The 18,586-nt window shown below is 37.1% G+C and overlaps 1 protein-coding gene across 1 annotated transcript; it reads right to left on the bottom strand.

The window, feature by feature from the left end:
- Positions 1-2,864: 2,864 nt before the first annotated feature.
- LOC133324140 (apoptosis-resistant E3 ubiquitin protein ligase 1-like) lies at positions 2,865-10,309 on the bottom strand (the record flags this gene model as incomplete). The annotated part of the gene is made up of 8 exons (XM_061533029.1): positions 2,865-2,967; positions 4,986-5,248; positions 5,305-5,628; positions 5,697-5,986; positions 8,394-8,811; positions 8,900-9,036; positions 9,102-9,300; positions 9,360-10,309. Coding segments are annotated over 8 exons (2,684 nt in total), but the record flags the coding sequence as incomplete, so codon positions are not given.
- Positions 10,310-18,586: the final 8,277 nt, after the last annotated feature.

The raw sequence follows: 18,586 nt of genomic DNA, 5'->3' as shown, positions 1-18,586 counted from the left end.
CACACACCAAAAAGTGGTGAAGTGCAGTAATTACCCTGTGATCGTTAACGAAGACACAAATGGTTTGTGTATAACGTATAACGGCAAATATATTATAATGAGTCCTCTCATTTACCCTGTACGACTGACTGAAATAATTGCCGATTTAATATAAACCAAAGACTTTGTAGCGTTTTTTAAATAAAATATAGATATATACTTCAAAATGCATTCTCTACGAGCAATTTTCAGACGAGCATATGCAAGCTCGTCTTCGAAGGCCCACACAGTCAATTCGTAACCTGTGAGGATATTCTTAACGTTTTCACAATATCCGATATTTTAATTATACAAAAGCTACACCAATCGACACTAGCCTTTGCACATTTGTGCTAAAAATATCAAACATTCCAATGGAAATGCCATATGACGCAAGACCACACTAAGTGTTGTCTATAAATATCTAGTAGGTCAAATATTCTCCGAAAAGAACGCGTGTCCTTCTATGAGAAGATCATCTTACCTCAACGAAAAATACACTTTTATTTCAATGTGAAGACCTGTTGGCATTCTATGAGTATACATTTAGATCTTCTGGTATTGCATGAGATGACGGTCTCCTGTTCCATTAGAAAACATTCACTCCTTCTAGAAAATGTTCGTTAGCTTTTTTTAAGAGCATTTTTGCTTCTTCTTTTTCTTCTCTTCTTCTGACCTCCAAGAAAATTCGTAACCGTTAAGCTTGTCTTTGGGAGACCCATGTAATCTTCAACAATAACGTCTTTTGCTTTTCTAGAGAAAAAATCAGCACTTATGAGAAACCCTTCCGCTATTCGATGAACACACCTTGAGCTTCACTAATAAGTCCTTCAGGTCTTTTTGATCTTTAACAAATTGATGAGAAGGATACCTTCAGCTCTTCTATGAAAAGAAGACCTTCAACTCTTCGATGAGAAGAATACTTTCAGCTCTTCTATGAAAAGAAGGCCTTCAGCTCTTCTATGAGAAGAAGACATTTGCTCTCCTATGAGAAAAAGACCTTCAGTTCTTCTATAAGACGAAGACCATCAATTCTTTTATGAGACGAAGAACTTCAGCTCTACTATTAGAACTCTTCAACTCTTCGATGAGAAGAATACCGTCAACTCGTTCATGATAAGAAGGCCTTCAGCTCTTCTATGGGAAGAAGACCGTCCGACCTTCTATGAGAAGACCTTAAGTTTTTCTCTGATAATTATTTCAGTTCTTCTATGAGAAGAAGACCTTCAGGTATTCAATGAGGGGACACCTTCAGCTCTTCTACGAAAAGGCCATCTGATTTTCTATTAGATGATGTTCTACTGTTTTATAACAAGACATTCTGTTCTTCGGTAAGAAGTTCCTAAATAAGTCAACCGAGAAAATAATCTCCTAAGATTATGTTTTCTGATTTCTATGAGGAGACTTTCTGGTCTTCTATGATAAGACCTTCATCTATTAGTTAGCTAAGAACTTTACTTTGTTACAAGATACAATTGGGTATAAACGGGGTTTCTGTATAAATAGCTTCTGGGGAGAATATTCCCAACAAAAAACTAAGGGAACTATTCTGATTGTCTATATTGAAAAAAGTAGGAACTAGGAAAATTCAAAAATTTACCTATTTTGAAGCAAAGAGTCCGATAAGTTGGAGTGTGGCTACAATCCATTTACAGACTTGGAAGGAAATTTTCTTGAATAAACAATTAACCTTCAAGAAGATATGCATATATAATGTTTATCCATTTAGAAGCCGAAATTACAGAAACATAGATTGGGAAATGCGGATTAATTTTCAAAAAGTGTGTATTCTTCTGATGAATGATTAGTAGTGTTATCATGGTGATTCATTAAATATCAATAAAATTAGTTATGATGATTGCCGTTAGAACCCGTTTAACATGTCTTTGCAATAGTGCAGATACGCACCAAATGTAGTGAAGTGTAGTGACGGCCCTTTGATCGTCAGTAATGGCACAAACCATTAGTTCATCTAGAGGACAACATCTGTATTACATTAAGATTATGTTTTTAAATTTATGGTATACATATAGAGTGATACGATTAATAAAATAAAATAAGGATGATACGGTGGAGAGTTGCTATAATTACGGTGCCATCCTGGACGGACATTAGCAGGCTGGCGATATTTAAGAGTCTGCTATAATGGTCGCCCAATATCCCCGATCGAAGTTAGTGGTGTAGGTTATTTTGGATATCAACAAAACACTACTAGTATAAGATTTTAGTTATGAATGATTTTTTTTCTTCTACTTATTGCTTAATTTTTTTCTTTGGTTTTTTTGTTCGTCACTTTTTGATATTATTGCTGATGAAATGTTACGATTTTGTGGATTTCATGAGCATTATTCCGCAGTAGTACAACAACAAAAATAAATCACGTTCTCTTATTCAGAAAGATATACAATACAAACATACGTATTTCAAAAATATGACATTTGAAATAGTGGGGAGGGTGTGTAAATGTAAGGAATTCGGAATTAGTTGAAATCTACCGTTTTTAGTAGTCAGAACCCACAGAACTTTTGAAGAAAATTTCCAAAATTATGAGTTCAACACTTTCTCTATCAATTGGAAACCATGGTATCCGCATCTTCTTATACATAATTTATATCCACTTTTAAATATTTTCTTAAATAAAAACCGGTATTGAATTCCTTACATTAACTCCACCTCGTATCAAATGCCTCGTCTTTTTTTTCTACTACAACTACATTTAACTAACTTATTATTAAGGAACACACTTTTTCATATACAAATTACTAATCTTTTCATGTGGCATACATTTTCCATTTTGTGGCTCTCTCCTTTTCTCTCTGAGAAGATTCCAAAAATTCCATTTTTATTTAGACCATGCCAAAACCTTCGGTACCCTCACTAATGGCCAATAGTAAAGCCTTTTCAAATTGTTCGTAGCTTTCGTAGTCGGGTAAGCAGAGTTGATTGAAACTGTAAAAATAAAAAGAAGAAGAGATAATTAAATAAAAACAGTAAGGAAAAGTGTCAAAGTAGGACGGGACCGACTATAAAATACCCCACACCATTTACGATATAGGCCATAGGCGTGTTTTTTATACCCTTCACCACACTGTGGTACAGGGTATTATGTCTTTGTTCATATGTTTGTAACAGGCAAAAGGAAACGAGATGGACACATGGTTCCTTTTGAGAATATGCATAGAATCACTATGTTTGTAACAGGCAAAAGGAAACGAGATGGACACATGGTTCCTTTTGAGAATATGCATAGAATCACTTTCTGAGTCGATTTATGCATGTCCGTCCGTCTGTCCGTCCGTCTGTAGATGTTAAATTGTAAACAAAGTACAGGTCGCATTTATGATCCGATTTGGATGCAATTTGGCATATGTCACTTATTCGGCCCATGGACGAACCCTATTGAAATTGGGAAAAATCGGTTCAGATTTAGATATAGCTGCCTAATCATTTAGGTCTAGAATGATGTCTGCCAAGTTTCGTGAAAATCGGTCCAGATTTAGATATAGCTCCCATATATAGTTTCGTCCGATTTTATGTAAATGGTGCACCAAAGTCCCTATATATCTTTCGATTTGCACGAAACTTGGCATAACGTACTGAATTGACCCTAGAATGATATCTGCCAAGTTTCGAGAAAATCGGTCCAGATTTAGATATAGCTCGCATATATAGTTTCGTCCGATTTAAAGTAAATGGTGCACGAAATTCCCTATATATCGTTCGATTTGCACGAAAATTGGCATAACGTACTGAATTGACCCTAGAATGATATCTGCCAAGTTTCGAGAAAATCGGTCCAGATTTAGATGTAGCTCCCATATATAGTTTCGTCCGATTTTATGTAAATGGTGCACCAAAGTCGCTATATATCTTTCGATATGCACGAAATTTGGTACAGCGTAATGAATTAAGCCTAGAATGATGTCTGCTAAGTTTCGTGAAAATCGGTTTAGTTTTAGATATAGGTCCCATATATAGTTTCGTCCGATTTTATGTAAATGGTGCACCAAAGTCCGTATATATCTTTCGATTTGTACGAAATTTGGCATAACGTACAGAATGAAGCCTAGAGTGATGTCTGCCAAGTTTCGTGAAAATCGGTCCAAATTTAGATATAACTCCCATATATAGTTTCGTCCGATTTAAGGTAAATGATGCACCAAAGTCCCTATATATCTTTCGATTTGCACGAAATTTGGCATAACGTACCTAATTGAGCCTAGAGTGATGTCTGCCAAGTTTCGTGAAAATCGGTCCAGATTTAGATATAACTCCCATATATAGTTTCGTCCGATTTAAGGTAAATGATGCACCAAAGTCCCTATATATCTTTCGATTTGCACGAAATTTGGCATAACGTACCTAATTGAGCCTAGAGAGCTTTATGCCAAGTTTCGATTGATTTTAAGTAATTGATGCACCAAGGAACCAATATATGGATGATAGGAACAAAACGTACTGAAATTAGTATAACCCAACCTGTGACAAGTTTCGTTGAAATCGGTTCATATTTGGATATAGACTCCACATATATTTTCGTCCGATTTTAAGTAATCAGTGCAAATGGGATTGTTAGATTGACATGGAATTTTGCACAACGTACAAAATTGATCATAGAATAACGTAGTTGCGTTTTCTAGAAGTATAGACATAACGGCCCAAAATTTGTCCCATTGTAACAAACAAATGACATGCTTACAGATTGATCTAAGTTGATTCACATTTAGATAAATATCACATATTTTAGTTCATCCAATTTCATGTTAATTGTCCTGTTTAATATACCCATAGTGGTGAAGGGTATCATATAGTCGGCCCGTCCGACTTTACTACTTTCCTTACTGGTTTAAATTATTTTTTAGAATACAGTCATAGGCGTGGATTTTTTTAAATCATTTTTTAAACCACAGTCATTAGTCTAGGGTATCAAAAACATTCTCTAAATTTTATACCCTTTAAGTACTCACCACGTATGAGCTGTTGGTAAATTACCAAATGTCGGTGCAGCTGTAATCTGAAATTGAGGATTAAGCTCTTGAAACCCACCGGGTGGCAGTTGGGAACAGCCTGTTGTAAATTGCAACAAACGGGCCATTTCCGTTTGACTAAAATTGCTAATGCCAGCCCAAAACCAGGCCAGGACACGGCGGAACTCCGAAGAGTTGCCATTCGCTATGTGATGGGCCTTGAAATCGGCAATGGAATATTCGCCGGTACCGCACATAAGAAGCTAGGAAGAGATTTTAAATTAAATAGACTTTCTCTTGCCCGATGTGTAAGCCTTACCTCCAATTCATTTTCATCGAAAATACTTAACAAATTATCCGGTATAATACCGTTGAGACCCTTCAGGAAACTATCCACTTCGTCCTTAACACTATTACATAGCCTTTGCTGGGCCAACGCATCTAAATATTGATTTTTTGTGGCATTTGTAACCCGCACCTTCGAACCATTCGGTACCAACTCAATTGTTTTGCTTAGCTGGCCACTGGCATCATAGATATCCTCAACGAAATATAATTCCAACGAGTCACTTGCATCCAAATCTGTATCCAAAATATATTTAATTTTTGATAAATACAAATCCGGGTCATCTTGTTCGAAGTACTAAAAATAAAATTTACAAAATTTTGTTAATAACAGTTTTAAATTTCAAAAATTGGTTCGGAACTTACCTTATAGTGAACTCTTAAACCTATTAACTGGGCCAGGAAAGATCTGGTAAATCTGGCCCTTACCAATTGCCGATATGTACCACCCAAGGCACTTTCGTATAAACATTTGCCCACAATTTTTCCGGCAAATTCAAAATGTTTTAATTTCAAGTGGGGTGGCCGATGAGGATTTGGATGGACCAAGGCCTGTCGTTTATCGTGGAAGGTACAGAACAGGCCACCACGTGGATCAAACAAGGCACTGCAAATAAGTTCAAACCATTCACGGCGTAACCCACCCCAATCGATACCTGGAAGAGAAAACGGTTTAGGCGTGGATTTATTAACAATTCATTTTCAAGGCATAGCCTAAGGCGTAGATTTTTTAAAAATGCATTTTCAAGGCATAGCCTAAGACGTAGATTTTTTAAAAATTCATTTTCAAGGCATAGCCTAAGGCGTAGATTTTTTAAAAATTCATTTTCAAGGCATTCATTTTCAAGGCATAGCCTAAGGCGTAGATTTTTTCAAGGCATAGCCTAAGGCGTAGATTTTTTAAAAATTCATTTTCAAGGCATAGCCTAAGGCGTAGATTTTTTAAAAATTCATTTTCAAGGCATTGCCTAAGGCGTAGATTTATTAAAAATTCATCTTCAAGGCATAGCCTAAGGCGTGGATTTATTAGAAATTCATTTTCAAGGCATAGCCTAAGGCGTAGATTTATTAAAAATTCATCTTCAAGGCATAGCCTAAGGCGTGGATTTATTAAAAATTCATTTTCAAGGCATAGCCTAAGACGTAGATTTTTTAAAAATTCATTTTAAAGGCATAGCCTAAGGCGTAGATTTTTTAAAAATTCATTTTCAAGGCATAGCCTAAGGCGTAGATTTTTTAAAAATTCATTTTCAAGGCATAGCCGTAGATTTTTTTCAAGGCATAGCCTAAGGCGTAGATTTTTTAAAAATTCATTTTCAAGGCATAGCCTAAGGCGTAGATTTTTTAAAAATTCATTTTCAAGGCATAGCCTAAGGCGTAGATTTTTTAAAAATTCATTTTCAAGGCATAGCCTAAGGCGTAGATTTTTTAAAAATTCATTTTCAAGGCATTGCCTAAGGCGTAGATTTATTAAAAATTCATCTTCAAGGCATAGCCTAAGGCGTGGATTTATTAAAAATTCATTTTCAAGGCATAGCCTAAGGCGTAGATTTATTAAAAATTCATCTTCAAGGCATAGCCTAAGGCGTGGATTTATTAAAAATTCATTTTCAAGGCATAGCCTAAGGCGTAGATTTTTTAAAAATTCATTTTCAAGACGTAGATTTTTTAAAAATTCATTTTAAAGGCATAGCCTAAGGCGTAGATTTTTTAAAAATTCATTTTCAAGGCATAGCCTAAGGCGTAGATTTTTTAAAAATTCATTTTCAAGGCATAGCCGTAGATTTTTTTCAAGGCATAGCCTAAGGCGTAGATTTTTTAAAAATTCATTTTCAAGGCATAGCCTAAGGCGTAGATTTTTTAAAAATTCATTTTCAAGGCATAGCCTAAGGCGTAGATTTTTTTCAAGGCATAGCCTAAGGCGTAGATTTTTTAAAAATTCATTTTCAGGGCATTGCCTAAGGCGTAGATTTATTAAAAATTCATCTTCAAGGCATAGCCTAAGGCGTGGATTTATTAAAAATTCATTTTCAAGGCATAGCCTAAGGCGTAGATTTATTAAAAATTCATCTTCAAGGCATAGCCTAAGGCGTGGATTTATTAAAAATTCATTTTCAAGGCATAGCCTAAGGCGTAGATTTTTTAAAAATTCATTTTCAAGGCATAGCCTAAGACGTAGATTTTTTAAAAATTCATTTTAAAGGCATAGCCTAAGGCGTAGATTTTTTAAAAATTCATTTTCAAGGCATAGCCTAAGGCGTAGATTTTTTAAAAATTCATTTTCAAGGCATAGCCGTAGATTTTTTTCAAATTCCTAAGGCGTAGATTTTTTAAAGAATATTTTCAAGGACTTCCTAAGGTGTATACTTTTTAAAGAAAATGTTTCAAGGATTTCCTAAGGCGTAGATTTTTTAAAAATTCATTTTCAAGGCATAGCCTAAGGCGTAGATTTTTGTCAAGGCATGCTTAAGGCGTAGATTTTTTAAAAATTCATTTTCAAGGCATAGCCTAAGGCGTAGATTTTTTAAAAATTCATTTTCAAGGCATAGCCTAAGGCGTAGATTTTTCAAAAATTCATTTTCAAGGAATAGCCTAAGGCGTAGATTTTTTTCAAGGCATAGCTTAAGGCGTAGATTTTTTAAAAATTCATTTTCAAGGCATAGCCTAAGGCGTAGATTTTTTAAAAATTCATTTTCAAGGCATTGCCTAAGGCGTAGATTTTTTAAAAATTCATTTTCAAGGCATAGCCTAAGGCGTAGATTTTTTAAAAATTCATTTTCAAGGCATAGCCTAAGGCGTAGATTTTTTAAAAATTCATTTTCAAGGCATAGCCTAAGGCGTAGATTTTTTAAAAATTCATTTTCAAGGCATAGCCTAAGGCGTAGATTTTTTAAAAATTCATTTTCAAGTCATAGCCTAAGGCGTAGATTTTTTTAAAAATTCATTTTCAAGTCATAGCCTAAGGCGTAGATTTTTTTAAAAATTCATTTTCAAGGCATAACCAAGCGCATGCTATTTACATATGACTTCTAAGAAGGTATATTGTGTTTTTCTCGAACTTACCTTGCTCCCCCTGAAAGGTAACCTCAAAATTACCACACCAATCGGAAACCGAAAAATGCTTCGTAGCCTTCATGCTACTCTCCAGGATTTTATCTCGCTGCACCTTCAACGACAACTTCTCATGATAATAATTTGCATGGAATTTCCGAACCTCGTGATAAAAGAAATCCTGTTTATCCTTAAAGGTTTCCGAACCTCCGATATTCTTCAGTAAAAAATGTGTAAACGTGGCCGCAATAATATTACGATCCCTAGAGGCCAATTCAATTTTCGGCTGGGCGCCATCATCTATTATGAAAATCGGTCCATGGACATGAGTCGGCAGTTGTGGCAAAAAATGGAACTTTGTCGAGGGACACAATCGAAATGTGGCAATCCGTTTGGGTATAAATTTCAAGATCATCTCTTTGATCGTGACCTGAAATATTAAAGAATTCTTGATCAATGAAATTTCGAAGTAAAAATCGAGGATTATTATTAGGGGGGCAGGCTCCCCAACAACTCACTTGTTTCGGACCCACCGAACAGAGAACTTTGCGTGGCTTGGATTTGGCCGCTCCAAATATACTGAGGAGGCGGGCCTCATAGCAAATGTTGTGCTTGCGTGAAGCGATATTTTTATGCACCAATGTGGTGTCGCTGCCTGGAAAGAGAAAGGTGGTGGACATTAGAATCTTTGGAAGATCGATAATCGATTGGAGGACTCACTGCTTAAAACTATAATATCAAAGTCCCCATTGGGTAACTTTTGGTCTAGATAACTTATAACGGCCCGAAGACATATGGGTTCGGGAAACAAAGCGGTAACGGCAACTCGAGCATTTACCCTATCATAGGTGAAGGCAATGGCATTTCGCAACTTCTCCAAGGGTTGGCCATTTAGGTCATAGGTTTCCACGTGGTAGCCCTTAAAAAATTAAAATTTTATAACCACAAATTTTTGGGGGGCATTTCAGAATATCTTACTTTAACCGGATCCACACCCTGATCAAATTGGCAAGCATTGCCGAACTCATCTCTCGGTTCGATGTGCAATAAGGTCGGCGATCCGGCACAACAAATAACCGTACTTGCCGGCCTTATAAATCTCGAACGCCTGGCATCTATGGGACCCGGTATAAAGGTCTTTGTAAATGGCGATCCGGCAATATGGCTGGAACCAATCATCACCGATATTTTATACTGCCCTGCTGTGCGCACTGTAAATTTCACCTTTGCAATATTGGCATTATTTGGATCCGTCGGGGAACCCAATTCACTGATTGTTACCATCTTGCGGGTACCTTCGGTAACTTCAACAAAAAATTGATCTGTATCACAGATGGGATAAGGCTGGCCGTTGCGTTGATAGAACCGCACAACAAAGCACATAGTGCCACCCACCACCGCCGGATCTTTCCAATCCCATTGGACTTTACAATTTGCCGGAAGTAGATATTTTCCCGTTACGTATTGCAGTAAGGAGTGGCGAGCCTCTGGGGCCAAGGATGGTTGGGTCATGGCAGCCAAAGTGACCAGGCCGGCCACAGAGACGGAGACCACCAGCATACCACCCCATGTCCAGGCATCTTGATGTTGACTGGATTTAACAACGGTGGACCACAACTGGGCCTTCAGGGCATCCAACTGGGCCTTCGATGTGGGTAGATTTTGTCTGGCTTGTGACCATACCTGCCAATCTTTTCCCAAAATTTTACTGGCCCGTGAATCTTCCAGCCAATAGACATCTTCGAGGGAGGCAACCTCGACATTGAGGAGACGTTGATAGTGATGCTGCAGCCGATGATCCTTCAGCCATTCTCGTAGAATGAGTTTTTGTTGCAAATGCATAGCGGCACGTTGCAGTCGCTGTTCATCACCGGGTGGCAGCTCGGGTAGGCGGTCGGGATCGCCACAACTTGATAAGGAGGAAATGCCTGGAATAAAAGAATAACAAGGAAGGATTAGTGACAAAAAAGGATTAGTGACAAATTATCCATGCGGAAATTAATTTAAAAAATCCACGCCTAAGGCTATGCCTTTAAAAAATAATGTTTAAAAAATCCACGCCTAAGGCTATGCCTTGAAAAATATTCTTTAACACGCCTATGGGAGTCACAGAAAAAATATTCTTTAAAAAATCCACGCCTATGGGAGTCACTGAAAAAATATTCTTTAAAAAATCCACGCCTATGGGAGTCACTGAAAAAATATTCCTTAAAAAATCCACGCCTATGGGAGTCACTGAAAAAATATTCTTTAAAAAATCCACGCCTATGGGAGTCACTGAAAAAATATTCTTTAAAAAATCCACGCCTATGGGAGTCACTGAAAAAATATCCTTTAAAAAATCCACGCCTATGGGAGTCACTGAAAAAATATTCTTTAAAAAATCCACGCCTATGGGAGTCACTGAAAAAATATTCTTTAAAAAATCCACGCCTATGGGAGTCACTGAAAAAATATTCTTTAAAAAATCCACGCCTATGGGAGTCACTGAAAAAATATTCTTTAAAAAATCCACGCCTGTGTTAGTCCATGGTAGTTTAAAAATCTATCGATTTTTAATGTCGAACATCCCTCGTACATTAATTTTTAACCCTCCAACCAACCGACGTCATGTATTCCGATATCGATCCATTCGTTTTGTTCGTGCATTGTTTTCGTTTTTATTTTTTAGCTGACAGCCATTTATTTTACAGTATTTGGTTGGACGTTTTCTTTTTGTCTTCATAGTTTTTTTTTTCAAACGCAAAACTCCCCCACCTTCTAATGCCCCCAGTTATCGAGGTGGGGTTTGGTCTGAAGACAACCAACAGAAATACTCTTCCTTGTGTTTTATTTTGGCACGTTAAGACATTTTCGGTTTCTTCATTTTGGATTCCGCCGGCCAGCAATGGCTGGCATGTGTTTTGTCTGTCTTTCTGTTACTTGCGTCTGTTAACATCTTTTGAAGGCGTGGGAGAGCGCATTCAATGGTATCTTCCAAACAACCGCATAGTGTGGGGGATTATACAACCACCATATAAGTATGTAGGTATGTAAGTATGTTCCGATGTGATGGGGCTGCACGATCTGTTCAAATGTGTGATACAACGATACTTGTGACTGAAGTCTTCAAAACGTTACGTTTATAGCCAATGTTGAGGGTTATCTTGGGTCTCTTTGTTCGAATGGTGTTTTAGATGGCGATGATGTTGTTGTTCGTTCGGTTCATTGTTATGCAGTCGCCATTTTTTCACATTAGTTTTTTTTTATTTTTTTTCTTGTTCACGGATTATGTAGGATCTTCATGATCGCTTTTGGGTATTTGATTTTATTTTTGCTGACTTTTTTGCAAGCACCGACATTGAAGTAAATGTTACGAATACCTCTTCTTTTGGAAAACGTTCTTGTTGAAACACTGCGGAGCATTTAGAAAATTCAAGTTCCATGCCATATTAAGGACCACGATTCTGTTAAACCCTTAACCTATTGGGCTTTGAAAAAAATTAAATTCACACTTTTGTTGGCCTTTGAAACCAATATATTTTTTTTTAATCTGACATCAGTTGGGCCTTGAAAAAATCATTAAAAAACACGTTTCTGTTGGTCCTTGAAAACATTTTTTTTTTTAATTTTTACTTCAGTTGGTTCATGAAAAATCCTTTTTTCAAAATCCACACTTCTGTTGGTCCTTAAAAATTAATATTTTTAAAACCATCCTTCCATCTACTCTTGGTCTTGAAAACAATATTTTTTTGATCCACCATTGAAAAAATATTTTGTTAATCCACGCTTCTGTTGGTCCTTGAAAAAATATTTTTAAAAAACCTACGCTTTTAGTTTTACAGTGGCTTTGCTGAAAAATCGTCCACGTTTATAGGTTTGGTGGTCCTTGCGAAAATATACCCTTAATATTTTGTTTTAATTTACTCCTTTCCTTATAATTTTTTGTGATGGTGTTTGCAGCTTATTTGCATGCAATAGAACCCAGCCAATGAAAGTGATCGTGAACTGTGGCTAGGAGATTCGTGTCAGAACATTTCCATGAAAAATAATCTTCCATTATAATTTATCTTCGATACAATGTGTCAAAATTGCTTTTGAATATTACATTCAGCTTTTTAGCTCACAACAAAAGTCTTATCATAAAATATATTCTGCAAGGGACAAAATTTATATTTCTGGATATCATTTCTTTATTTATTTATTTTATTTTCTTTTTTTATTATTATACCCTACACAACTATGTTGTCAGGGTATTATAGCTTTGTGCAGCCCCAAAAGTTTGTAACGCCGCGAAATATTGGTCCTAGACCCACATTTAAGTATACCGATCGTCATATCTCGACTACTTGAGTCGATCTAGACATGTGTGTCCGTCCGTCTGTCCATTATAATTTGTAAACACTATACAGGCTCCAGAGGTCGCAATTATGGCCCAAACATCGCGAACATCGGGCCAAAGAATAAACATGACTGTTTTCATAAAGATCGGTCAATATTTGGCGGGTCAAATGACCCTGACTTTTGTGTGAAAAATGACAAATTTTGTATTCTATGGCGAATATAATTACTCCTGAAGGGCATAGACCCGCGAAGTTGATAGTATATCTATGAGGCGTGGTTGACCTTTAAATTGATACCAATTATATGGTTGAATGTATTCGGATGTGGGAGTTATACGTAATTATTTGAAGGTGTTTATGTGCCATGATATAGTTTAGTACTACTATTACACCACTAGAGGGCGGAAATATGGCGCTGATCGCTTTGAAATTTTACATAAAGTTCCGGTTATGGCCAATGACGATGCCTATAATTTTGAGATGGTGCTTAGGGTGCAACAAACTGAAATCTTTATTTTTTTTAGATTTTCTAGTCACTCTAGAGGTCATTATTATATGCAGAACATCACATATTTTGCACGGTGAAGGGGATCTGAACAATTACTTACAACGGCTGTTTAGATGACGGTCGGACAATATTCCGTGGGTCAAATCAACCAAAGTGATATGGGTTGAATATTCACCTCGGGAGAACAAGATTTGGACAATATGCCAGGGTTAGAACGTGAAGCTGTTGACTTATAATCGGTCAATTTTGCACAGGCTTAGAGTATAAAACCGCAGAAATTATAGTTTGGTGGAAGTTGTGTAGGGTTTCATATGGTCGGCCCAGTCCGACTATACTGCTCCGCTCACTGGTTTTTATAATTAATTGTTAATTGTTATTTTTTCACACCCTATAAAATATTCAACTATATTTCCATCAAACAGTTACAAATTACTTTTACAGAAATGAGCCATTATTCATCACCCTCCATATCGTATGCAAGTTTCGGTGTTACATTGAAATATGCAAAAATAGTTGAATATTAACTTTAAAAAATGAAAAATTGTTACATTTAATTTTGGCTGGCTATGAGCCACGACATATGGTATTGCATGTCAAAAAAGATTTTTTTTTTTTTTTTTTGAAGTTGTACAATAAAAAAGTGGATCCATAGTAATAATAGAATTTTCTTCCATTAAATATTTATTTCAACTTAGATTAAATTTTTAGAATAGATTTTTAAGAATATTTATTCGAGTATTATTTTAACTCTTTTTAATAAAATATTTTTACATATCGTAGATGTTATTGAATACTAAAGACTTTTCTTTTTTTCTTTTTAAAGAAGGCGATTTCAGGGACTACGATTTACGCGGAGTTTTTAATACATATTTTTCGAAGATCAATCGTGTTTTTTTTTAAAAGAAATATTTTTAAGGATCAACATAAGCGTCTATTGTTAAGGACATTTTTTCAAGGACCAACATAAGCGCCGATGTGTTGAAGAATATTTTTTAATGACTAGCATGAGCGTGAATTAAAAAAAATATTTTTAGGGATCAACTTAAGCGTTTTAAAGAATGTTTTTTCAAGGACCAACAGCCCAATGCGTGGATTTTCAAGGACCAACAGATCAATAATCATAGATTTTTAAAGAATATTTTTCAAGAATTCTTAAAATAATATTTTTTACGGACCAACATAAGCCTGGATTATTTAATAATTATTTTTCCAAGGACCAACATAAACGTAGATTATTTAAAAAATATTTTTAGGGACCAACATAAACTTCGATTTTTTGAAATACTATTTTTCCAAGATTTGTTTAAAGAATATATTTAAAGGACCAACATAAGCGTGGCATTTTAAAGAATATTTATCAATGATTGGAACCTCAGTATCCCGTGTCCCGTGCACAAAAACGGAGATAAGACGATATATGCCAACTATAGAGGAATTAGCCTTCTTTCCATCGCATATAAAGTACTATCCAGGGTGCTGTGTGAACGACTGAAGCCAATGGCCAATGACATTATTGGACCATACAAATGCGGCAAATGCACCATTGACCAGATTTTCACCCTGTGCCAAATCCTGGAAAAGACCCATGAAAAACACATCGACACATACCACCTATTTATCGACCATAGAGCCGAATTCGACAGCCCTATCCGTTCAGAGGTTTTTGAAGCCTGCAAAATTAATACGGCTAACTTTAACTTTAAGTGGCTCAAGGTCAGCAGTTAAAGTCGGCAAGGACCTATCGGAGTCCTTCAATACCACCTATTTATCGACTATAGAGCCGCATTCGACAGCCCTATCCGTTCAGAGGTTTTTGAAGCCTGCAAAATTAATACGGCTATGCAGGATAACTTTAAGTGGCCCAAGATCAGCAGTTAAAGTAGGAAAGGACCTAACGGAGTCCTTCAATACCGAACAAGGATTCAGACAAGGTGACAGTTTGTCGTGTGATTTTTTTTAACATCTTGCTGGAAAAGGTCATACGAGACGCAAAGTTGAACAGAAATGGCATTCTGTACACCAAACAACACATGTTACTCGCCTACGCCGATGACATCGATATAATGGGTCGAACATTGCGAGCGGTAACAGCCACCTTTGAACAAATTGAGAAGAAGTCTGCCAAAGTGGGTCTGGCAGTAAACGGCGAGAAGACCAAGCTAATGGTATCAACGCGCAAGACGTCCAGTAGACTCAGACCAACTGTGGAACTTGAGAACTACAGCTTCGAGGTAGTTAACGATTTTATATACCTTGGTACCGCCATAAACAAAACTAATGACATCAGTTTTGAAATTCGGAGAAGGATTGTGATGGGCAACAGATGCTACTCTGGTATGTAAGCAGTTAAGAAACAAGGCCACCTTTCGCCAGACCAAACTTGCTCCCTACAAGACGCTGATACTACCCGTGTTGTTATGTGGATCTATAGCATGAGTACTTGCGAAAGCAGATGAAGAAGTTCTTGGAGTGTTTGAGAAAAAAATTGTCCGGAAGGTCTTTGGGCCGATCTGCGACGTCGGTGAATATCGGCGTAGAATGAACCATGAGTTGTACCATCTTTTGTCTGATATCAACATAGTCTGAAGCATGAGTTCTTGACTTGATGAGCACGTTGAAGTATTGAGCCAACGTAGTCGCTGCAACGTTGGCTAGGTCATGTTGTGAGAATGGATGAGGATGTCCCAGCTCAAAAGGCATTTGAGAAAGTGAGCCAATTGATGGTTCACAAAGAAGGGAGATGCCACGAATACGATGAAAAGATCAAGTGGAAGACAACATTTCGGAACATGGCTTTTCAAATTGGAACTTTTAAGCTCAGCTTATGGAACAAATGTTGTGTCATAATCCAGCATACTTATTTAGCTGGTGTTTTCCAGGACCAATAGATGTGTAGATTTTTTAATGAAATATATTCCAAGGCATACAAAATCGTAGATTGTTCAAAGAAATTTTTTCTGGACCATCAGAAGAATAGATTTTTTAAAGAAATATTTTCCAGAACCTACAGAAGCGTAAACTTCTTTAAGATCGACAGTAAGAAATTTTTTGCAGAACGTAAAGAAGTGTATATTTTATAAACATTTTCTTCAAAATCCTACAGAAGAGAAGATTTCTTGAATGAAATATTTTCCAGAACCTAACAAGACTTGTTAAAGAAATATTTTCCAGGATCTTCAGATCTGATCAAGGATCAACACAAGCGTTAATTTGTACAAAAATATTTTCCAGGACCTAATGTATTGTAGATTTTTCTTCAGATGCGTGGAGTTTTTAATTAAATATTTTCCGGGACAACAAAAGCGTAAATGATTTAAAGAAATATTTTCCAGGACCTACAGAAGCGTAGATATTTTCAAAGAAATATTTTTAAGAGCCAACATAAGCGTTGAATTTTACAGAAATATTTTCCAGGACGTACAGATGCGTGGATTTTTTTTTCAAGAACATAAAAATCAAATGTTTCTTAAAAATTATTTTTCAAAATATTTATCCTGTAGTGTAGCGATCTCGACTATCTTAGTAGATCTAGGCATGTGTGTCCGTCCATCAGTCCGTTATACAATTTCTAAACACGCTACAGGACACAGCTATGGACCGCTCGTCACGAAATTTTGCTTTAGGACCGGTTCTGGACAAAGAAGACCACTATTGTTTCTGGCAATGATCGATGAATATGTAGGGGATGCAATACACCAAATACTTTTTTGTCTGTTTTTCTGGTGCTTTAGATGCTAAAATTACGAACCGAACACAACGAAATTTTACACGGAGAAAGAGAACCGACTAAGGAATTGATAATCGGCTAATACTCAGCGGTTCAAATTGACCCAGATTTTAGCGTGAAAAATGACAGTTGGCAATATATCCGAGAGGAGTGGTTGGCCATTAAATTGATACTAATTATATTGATGTATCTACTCTGATATGGGAGTTATACATAAATATTTACTGGTGTCTATGTATTCTGATATCATTTAGTAACCCGTAACCGCGCTGATCGCTATGGAATTTAACATGAAGTTCCTTTCAAGGGGCTGGAGAAGACACTGAGGTTATTGGAGAAGCAGAACGACGGCCTTCAGACGAGGAGGTGGAGAATCCTCGCCTCGTTTGAAAGGAACGGCGGTGTAGTCGCGAAGTTCGCTACTGATTCTGCGGGAGAGGAGTACTTGAGGAAGAACAAGGGTGAGCTTGTTTATGGAATGGGGAAACTTTGTTTCCGCCTCACAACTCCAAAACAATAAGCAGGCAGCAGCAAGCGCTTAACGTGATTCAGATTAATCTGCATCACTGTAGAGCAGCAGCTACTGAACTGCTACTCACCCTCTCTTCCTCAAACATCGACGTGGCGCTCATCCAGGAACCTTACCTGTACAAAGGCAAGGTGACTGGACTGGGCGACATGAAATACACGCTTTTGTCTACCTCCAATGGAGAGAAGGTGAGAACGTGTATTCTTGCTAAAAAGGAGCTAAATTTAATGCTTCTTTCTAATTTCAGCAATGGAGATATGACGACAGCAAGACTAGACAGAGGTACCACGAAGCCACTGATAGTCTCTGCCGTCTATCTTCCCTATGAGGCTCCTGACCCGCCCTGTACTGTGGTATGCCGCCTATTGGAGGAGATGGGCAGAGCTGGTGATATCATCATCGGATGTGACGCCAACGCACATCACTTCCATTGGGGAAGCAGCAACACAAATACAAGAGGTGAGTCCATTTTCGAGTTTATACTTAGCTATAATCTTAGAATTTGCAATAGAGGCAATACACCAACTTTTGTTAATAGGGTGAGAGGTGAAGTCATCGACATAACCCTCACAAATATGGACGACTCTGGGGTCGTAAACTGGGAGGTGTCTGAGAAATGTTCCTTTTCGGATCATAGACTCATATCCTTCCAGATTCCTACCTCTAGAGCTAAACAGAAACCCTATAGGAATCCTCGGAAGACGAACTGGGTCAAATTCAAAGCTAAAACAGCAGTCTCATTTCGGGATCGTAATGATCTCAAAACGACTGAGGATGTTGAATTAGCTGTGAAAAATGTCACGGCCACTCTTCTGAAGAGCTATGAGGCTTCTTGTCCTCTAACATACCCTGGGAAGAAATCTCAGCCGGTATGGTGGTCACAAGACCTTGCAACCTTGCGGAAGGCTGCAAGGAAAGCTTATAATAGAGCTAGTAAGACAAAGCTCAGTACAGATTGGGATGTTTATAAAAGACAATTCAATAGGTACAAGGGCGAAATCAAGAAAGCTAAACGTGAGTCTTGGGTCTGCTATAGTGATTCGATCGAAGGAGTCAACGAAGCGGCCAGATTCCGCAGAGTACTATCTAAGGATCCAAAATCCATAGGAAGTATTAAGC

Source organism: Musca vetustissima, unplaced genomic scaffold (genome assembly GCF_032173495.1).
Source record: "Musca vetustissima isolate MV318-11 ecotype Yass unplaced genomic scaffold, APGP_CSIRO_Mvet_v1 utg30831, whole genome shotgun sequence".
NCBI classification, from domain to species: Eukaryota; Metazoa; Arthropoda; class Insecta; order Diptera; family Muscidae; genus Musca; species Musca vetustissima.
This window is presented reverse-complemented; position numbering and strand designations above follow the sequence as displayed.